Source organism: Phalaenopsis equestris, unplaced genomic scaffold, assembly GCF_001263595.1.
Source record: "Phalaenopsis equestris unplaced genomic scaffold, ASM126359v1 Scaffold000019, whole genome shotgun sequence".
NCBI classification, from domain to species: Eukaryota; Viridiplantae; Streptophyta; class Magnoliopsida; order Asparagales; family Orchidaceae; genus Phalaenopsis; species Phalaenopsis equestris.
In genome coordinates this window covers 64,568-72,775 of record NW_018164461.1, presented here as the reverse complement: position 1 = coordinate 72,775, position 8,208 = coordinate 64,568, and the positions used below count along the sequence as shown (strand labels likewise).

Below are 8,208 nucleotides of genomic sequence, written 5' to 3'. Positions count from 1 at the left end.
GTCGATGCGCTGCAACGCGCTGCCGCGACGCACCACCGCAATGCGTATTCGCGCTATCGCGACCCACTGTCGCAACGCTTTGTCACGATGTAACGCTTCGCTGCGACACACGACCGCAACGCATTGCCCCGCCGCGTTGCATCGCTGCAATACCCCGTCGCATCGCGTCGCCACAATTCATCGCCGTGACGCACCTCCACACCTCTATCCTTTCTATCCTTACCTTCAGGTCCCTATTTATAGGCTCAAAAAGAGTCTTGACAAATAAATGCACATTAATATGAAAATCTAAAAAAAAAATGCAAACATTAAATTCTCATAAATAATAAAAATAAAATTTTTTCAAATTCCAAAAAAATAATAATAAGAGGGTCAAACTCTATTAATCTTCTTTTCGGAATTCAAATTCTTTTATAAAAATATTATTTATTTTGTTTTAGGCGAGAGCAAAAAATGCTAACCAACTAAGCTGTGTTCAGCTTTTTACTTATGATATTGATATTTTCGGACGATAAAAATGATCTCGCCCGAAAATAAGGGCAACTGATACGACACCAACAAATTGTCATCATTCGACATGAATCTCGAGGCATGACACAAATCTCAAGATAATATTTTAAGCAGGAAACATTTAAATTTTGATAAAAAGTCATCCAGAGCTCCGATGTCAGCAAACTTATAGTCAAACTGACCGACTTAATGAGACGGAGCTAATGATATAAAAACTAGCTCAATCCAAGTCAAATCAAGGCCAAATCAAGTCATTGAACCACACTTAGATTATTTCAAGACACATTTGGGAGATCAAAGGATTGTCAAATATGACAAGTTTATACTCGAATCGAGCGGCTCGACAAGATGAATCCAACGAGCCCAAGATCTATCAATTCTGACATCATTAAGACACTTAAATGTCTAGTAAACGTCGCAAGTGAAGCTCTCTGTCTCTGGATCGTCCGATAAAAAATGATTCATATTTCTGCATTAATTGCACCCAAAATACTATAAATAGAGATTCATCCCTCTCATGAAGGGGGGCTGAAGTCTGGAGAGAGAGTCTGAGAACTTGAGGAGAAGTTGCAGTTCAGCATCACCGTCGATCGTCATCGAACACCGCCGACCTCCGTCGTCAACCACCGCCGATCGCAGTTGACCATCGCCTACCGCTGAAGACCATCGTCGATCGTCGTCGACCTCCGCCAACCTTCGTCGATCACCACCAACTGGACACTGTCAGTCAATTGTAATCTGAAAAATATAGTTACCATTTTCCATCTGTGGGATAAGGAATTTCAGTAATCAGCAATCATAGTGAATTTTCACAGTTAGGTCAGACTCCGTGGTTTTTCCCTTTACGGGTTTTCCACGTAAAAACTTTTTCATCTGAGTGTATGCAGAATTCTCGTACACAACATTAAGATGATAATCCGTTATTCTACCGCCGCGAATTTTCTGACACGCATCAATGATTCATCAAATTCATTAAATATTTGATATTTTGTGCAAGGGAGAGGAACTCAACAAAATTTTAAATCTAATTCTAAATTTACAGCAGTAAAAAGGGATGAAATGCAAGAAAAAAAGATGAAACATAAAACAAATCAATTTACTTATTATTTATTTTATGTTTAACTGTTTTTAGATTAAATTCATGATAAAATTCGATTAAAATTATACTACCAAACACCGGCTGTGGAGCTATTATGGTCAGGTAGGGGAAGAAAGACAAACTAGCAGATGTCATTTTCTTATCATCATTAGATGGAATCATGGAAGGAAACTTTACAAAGAAAGCACCCTCCTTTCCTCTTAATGCCCTTGTCTTCCCCAGAACTCCGAATCGGCCATGGCGGCGACCGGTGGAGAAATCAAGAAATCAGCAAGACTCGCGATGATGGAGATCTCCAACATGCTCTCCGTTCCCATGGCCCTCAACGCCATCGTCCGCCTCAACGTCCCCGAAGCCATCTGGCAATCCGGATCCAACTCCCCTCTCACCGCCGCCGAAATCCTCGCCCGTCTCAACCCTCCTCCTCCCTCCTCTGCCTCCCCTTCCAACCTCCAGCGCCTCCTCCGCCTCCTCTCAAGCCACAACGTCTTCTCCGAACACCTCGACGGCGGCCATCGCCGATACAATCTCACCGAGATCGGCCGGACGCTGGTCGCCGATGACGATGAGGCCAACGGAGGCGTATCGTATGCGCCATACGTATTACAGCACCACCAGGACGCGCTGGTGCGTGCGTGGCCGCGGCTGCACGAGGCGATCCTCGATCCGGACGGACCGGAGCCGTTCTCGCGAGCGAACGGCGGCGTGTCGGCGTATGCGTACTATGGAGGAGACGATGCGGCGAATGATTTGATGCGGAGGGCGATGTGGGGGGTTTCGGTACCTTTCATGGAGGCGTTTCTTGATGAGTACGGCTTGGCCGGGGGATTGGAAGGTGTTGGGACGATCGTGGATGTTGGGGGAAGTTCAGGGGCATGCCTTCAGATGATTATGCGAAGGTTTCCTGCGGTGAAGACTGGAATCAATTTCGATTTGCCGGAGGTTGTCTCCGGGGCGCCGGAGTTTCCCGGCATAATTCATGTCGGCGGCGATATGTTCAAGTCCATCCCCAGCGGCGATGCCATATTCATGAAGTGGGTGTTGACGACATGGACGGATGAAGAGTGCGGGTTGATACTGAAGAATTGCTACAATGCTCTGCCGGCCGGGGGGAAGTTGATTGCCTGCGAGCCAGTGCTGCCGGAGGAGACGGACAGCAGCCGGAGAACTCGAGCCCTGCTCGAAGGCGATATCTTTGTGATGACCATTTATCGCTCGCAGGGAAAGGAGCGCACGGAGGAGGAATTCAAGCAGCTGGGTTGCTCTGCTGGATTTCCCAACTTCAGAGCGCTTTATTTTGATCCTTTTTATACTGTTCTTGAGTTCCAGAAGTGAGAAAGCTTGCTGCTTTCAGCCTCTCTACTCTGTTCCTCAGCTTCAGATTTATCTTAAAACATTGGTGAGTGAGCAATCTACTAAATTTAACTCACAATAGCTTTGATGAAATGTTATTGCAGTATGAGTAATTGCTTTTGTTTCGGTTTTTGGCGGATTTTCTTATGTATTTTTTGATTTTCAGAGATGTGGTGTTTGTTTTGTGTTGCGATTGGTTTAGAGGGGAAAAAAAAAGACAAAAAAAAGCTTTTTCTATGAAATGAAATAGTATTTAAGCCTCTTTTAATGAATAATCCATCCTGTACAATATTTGAATTGTTTCCACTTTCATTCAACTGTACATTAACGGCTATAAACACTGATTTAGTGATCTTTGAAGAATCACATACATATAAAATATGAAATAGCTGTAAGAAAAATTAATATCAAAAGTTAGATCACAATTGCAGCTGAATGATGTTAAGATCTGAAATGATCAGAATGGATGAAAAAGCAACCATAAAATTGCAGTACAGCCTTTTTCATAGGGATGACTATTTTCCTGTTTAAATACTATATATGCAATGATTCTTGTAAATGTATGCTCTATTTGAGGATCCTAGTTTGTTATGTAAAATCAACCTAAAGAATAAGATTAGCGAAGTAAAACATGTTGATTTCATAAATTGATATAAATTATGAGCATCTTTCAAGCCAAATATTTCATGTTTTGGAAGAATGATCATGCAACAACAAGAAGCATGGCTCCAACATTCCATTACATCGTTAACCTAGTGAATACATGGACCATTTCACAAAAATAAAAATAAAAATAAGAAAGAGTTTAAAGACAAGCTCCAAGGCAAGAAAAGAAGAAATATACAGGATTATTTTTATTTTTTTGTAACATGAAATTAGTGTTAGTTTCTAAACCTCAATCAACAAAATCATGAATCTAACATAAGTCCAAAATCATTCAAAAAGGGTTTGAAGTTTAGCCAACCAAATGTGCCCTCAAAATAATTCGATTGACTGATTTTTTAACCTCAATCTTGTGTAACAAGAGATCACCGATAATTTATATCGTGATCCACTGGTGAAAATCATCAAAATCACTTGTAATCCTTCCTGTGCTCAACGCTCATCCAATAATCGTGTTTGTAGAAGTTGTCACAACAAATAATATTAAACACTAGCTCTAGGCTAAGCATACCTCTAGATCTAAAGAAGAAGATGTTGTCAGCCAGGAAGAAAAACAGGTAGGAGTAGGTAAAGGTAAAAGTTGCCAGCGAATAGATAAAAGGAGTGGCACCTCGTGTGGAAGGAGCAGCTTGAGGTGGAGTGGTGGAGTTAGCAAATGAGTTGCGCCTACGGGAAAAAAATATTACGTTCGGACAACGGACGCGATAGAGCGGATGGAGCAAACGAGAAAAAAAAAATCGACCTCTGTTGTATCGCGTCCATTGTCTTATGTCCGACTCTGGATGCAATATATGTATACATGTGTGTGTGTGTGTGTGTGTGTGTGTGTGTGTGTGTGTGTGTGTGTGTGTGTGTGTGTGTGTGTGTGTGTGTGTGTGTGTGTGTGTGTGTGTGTGTGTGTGTGTGTGTGTGTGTGTGTGTAATAGTCTTTTGCTTATTTACAGGGTTAGTTGTTTCGCACACTAAGCGTAGTTATTGTTTGTCGTTTATGCTGAAGACAAATAAAAAGCACTTTTAGTTTATCTTTGATTTTTATTAAAGAAATTTTTAAAGTAACACTCAAATGTAATTGTTTTCTTGTAACGTAAAAAAAAATTGTGGCATTTACATACATAGCACCCCAAACATTGCTATATACAAATCTAGCACCCTCTTTCATCCATTTTTCAAATTCTCAATTAAATATCTAAATTCGTGATAAAACCCCAATCCATATTTTTCACTTTTATCAAATTCTCATGGTTTGATCGTGGCACGAGTAAATACATCAGTTCGGCATTTCAAAAATAGCACGTGCATGTTAGATTTTATAAATAACAATGTTTCAGGTGTTATGTTTGTAATTATACCAAAAAAAAAAATCATTCGATAAGAGATGTAATTGCTGCTTAATTGACAATGAATTTAACAGCATGTCGATTATAAATGTATGCAGCACCCATATGAAGAAATATAACTTTAAATAGGAATCTGATATTAATGTACAGCATTAACATCATGACCAGCTCACGCCCATCATACATTCTTGTGAATTATAAAGCTTTATTAACCTTATATATCAAAGCATGTAGCACTCATAAATAACTGCTCTTCACAAGATTATTGGTGAGTTTTTCTTATAGAAAATAAAAGAGAAAGAAAAGTTTGTTTTGACATCTCTCAAACTGTAGGAGCTCAAATTTATCACTTATTAAAATTTATCTTTAATATTTCTCACATTTTTTTTGCTTGTTGTAGGCATTCACATGTAATTGTGTTGGCAAGAACAATTGTTTCTCATGCTTGTTATCAGGTTCGGTTCGTGTTTGGCTCGTGTTATGGTTTGTGAACAGTGTGTTTGTGTTCGGCTAGAAAAACTTATTCATGTTTGTGTTTGGCTCATGTTCGGCTCAAAATTGGCTCGTTAGAATATAAAATTATTATGATATAGCCTATATTTAACCATAAGGGCAACAAGGACTGCAGTTCTTTTGTATATTTGAATATAGGCTAGATTTAACGATTTAAAATACACTAATTTTGATTTGCATGTTGAATTCTAGTAGAGTTGAACACCGCAGATTATTTGAATCCAATTAAAATCAAATTTATAAAAACCCCTGCATTATATTTTCATTATACAAGTTCATCTAACCAAACAGCACTTATATGGAGTATAAATCTAATTTAAAATCTATTAAAATAAGCCACCAATAAATAAGAAATCTTCACTGATCTTAAGAAAATCCTCATAGCTGCATTTCCATTTCCATGCAGAAAAAATGAAAATGGAAATTCTCAAAACTGGAATTAAAACACAATTTATAACCACCAACAAGAAAGCAAATAAGAAAAATGGGGGACTTAAGTGCAATTAACAATATTAACAACGGTCATTTACATGCATATCACCCAATTCTTATGTATTTACATATCTAACACTTAAATTTTGATTTTTACAGATTGTTAGCTATAAAAAAGTGAAATAAACCTTTTCATGCTTTAGGTAAGGAGGGATAAAAGGAATTTTGTCTTGCCCAATGAGTACTTCTCAATCTCTTTTCGCATTATTTTAGATTTGGAATAAAACATCATTTTAGTTTTGCAAAAAGAAAGCAATTATTTGCAATCAATTATTACCTGAAATCATTTTAGTTTACATTAGAAAGTTGAAATCCAAACATTCTCCAAGGGTCCTGATCGCTGAAAAGTGAATATGAATAAGATATGTTAACATCATGGTGTTGTTGTTGATTACCCATATTTTTTGTGTCATGCTGGTTGCTCAAATTTCCTGTTCCAACAACATTAGCATGGAATGGAACACTCTGATGCTCTAATGCTGAAATATTGTCATTTCCCAAAAAATATGTTATTAGTATAATAAGAGAATAAAAAGTAATAATAGCAGTGAAGAGTATAGTAGGAGACATACATTCATTGATTAATTCTTTACCTCTCTCTTTTGCCTCAAACACAAATGCTTGATTGGTTTTGTTAGTATGACTCGGATCACAATCATTAGAAGTTGCTCCATCGAATCTATCTGAAATTTCCTTCACGCCGTATGGGGGAAAGAGAAATACTCGAAGCTTAGTAGATTCACTGCCGGATGTTTTTTTGAGAGAGAGTCTATTTCATCAATCATATTCTCAAAATCCTCAACAGAGTAAACTGAGACAAGAATATCCAAATTTTGATTCGGAAGTTGGTAGCAAATGCGAACAAGGCCGCCATTGACATCCTCCATCTTGCAATAAAACTCATGAATACTGGTATCACGACGGATGGCAATAACCCGTGATCGTCCGCCAACATAATGTAGATTTCCGTCACGACCACGAGGCATGACCTTGCCTCCAAAATTGCAGATGAGTTTCACTTTGCGTGATGTTTGGTCTTTCTTGACGTTTTGGGTGAGTGGAATGCTAGAGGCAGGGGGCTTTGGGTTAATGTTCAAGAGTTTGTTCAAGGGTGGTTGGGGATAGAAATTTCAGTTGACTGCCATAGGTGCGCAGGAGGTTTTGGAGGTGGGTGAATTGAGAAAAATGTTAGAAAAGTGGAATGGTGAGATTGGGAAGTTTACAAACTAATTCTTTCTGAGCCGTCAACTGTGCCAATTCTCTCTCGTGCTGTTAACTTTAGGAAATATTGTTTATAATTTCTTAGCAAAATAATAAAATCTGTTTCCTCTTATACTTAAGAAATAAAAAAATAAAAGGAAACTAATTTTATGTTTATATATATAGCAATTTCTTATAGAATTAATTTTTGGCTCATAAATAAAATTCATATGTAAAAATTGAAGCTCAGGTTTTAGAAGCATAAATTTATAGAAATTAAACATCATGCATTTAAATCCTCCTTTCAAATATAATTTTACAGTTGAAATATCTATACAAAAATAAAAGGGCCAATATCCCTCGTGGAAAATATAATATTTCCCCATCATAACTACAAAAAAAAAAAACTTTTAATGAGTTTACACCGTAGAGAGAGTGAAATAGGAAGAGAAGTCTAATAATCTTATACTATTATACAATGCATTATTAATGCTGAAAAATGTATTGGTTCATATAATTGTAAGAATCATTCAACAAATAAAAAAAATGTTTTAACTTATGATGTACATGCTAAAAATTTTGTAAGTCAGTTGGGTATTATTATTTAGAGCTTAATTTTGAACAAAATTGCTAGATTTTGCTTTGTAAAATTTATAAAAGAGTTTGATATAAATATGATTCATATTAATTCTAATTTAGAGGACTCATAATCTATGAAATTTGAGAGAGGAGTCCATTTCATATTGAATCTGATCCTTAAGAGAAATTGTTTATTATGTTATAAATGCATAAATTACATGATTCAAATGATATGTCCAGAGCGCTTCCAACGATCAAAGTTCCAATATCATGTAGAGAAATATTTAAATTTGAACAACATTTTTTATTAAAGATTAATGTAGCGAGAATCTTATTTCCACAACTTTTCAATTCAATTTCCACAACTTTTCCACCCTAATTGGAAAATCTTATATTTTGTAGTCAACAGATCAAAGTTAACTATGAAATTAAATATCTATTTAAAGATTTCAAAATGAAAGC

At 37.0% G+C, this 8,208-nt stretch overlaps 1 protein-coding gene across 1 annotated transcript; it reads left to right on the top strand.

Annotated features, from left to right (window-relative positions):
- The first annotated feature begins 1,758 nt into the window (after positions 1-1,758).
- On the top strand, positions 1,759-3,101 carry LOC110018379 (caffeic acid 3-O-methyltransferase). The gene has a single exon (XM_020715673.1). The coding sequence runs from the start codon at positions 1,847-1,849 to the stop codon at positions 2,942-2,944; it is 1,098 nt and encodes a 365-aa protein (XP_020571332.1). The 5' UTR covers positions 1,759-1,846; the 3' UTR covers positions 2,945-3,101.
- Positions 3,102-8,208: the final 5,107 nt, after the last annotated feature.

Bases quoted from the DNA above. Each gene is read 5' to 3' on its own strand.
- LOC110018379 (XM_020715673.1), top strand. From the start codon at position 1,847: ATGGCGGCGACCGGTGGAGAAATCAAGAAATCAGCAAGACTCGCGATG.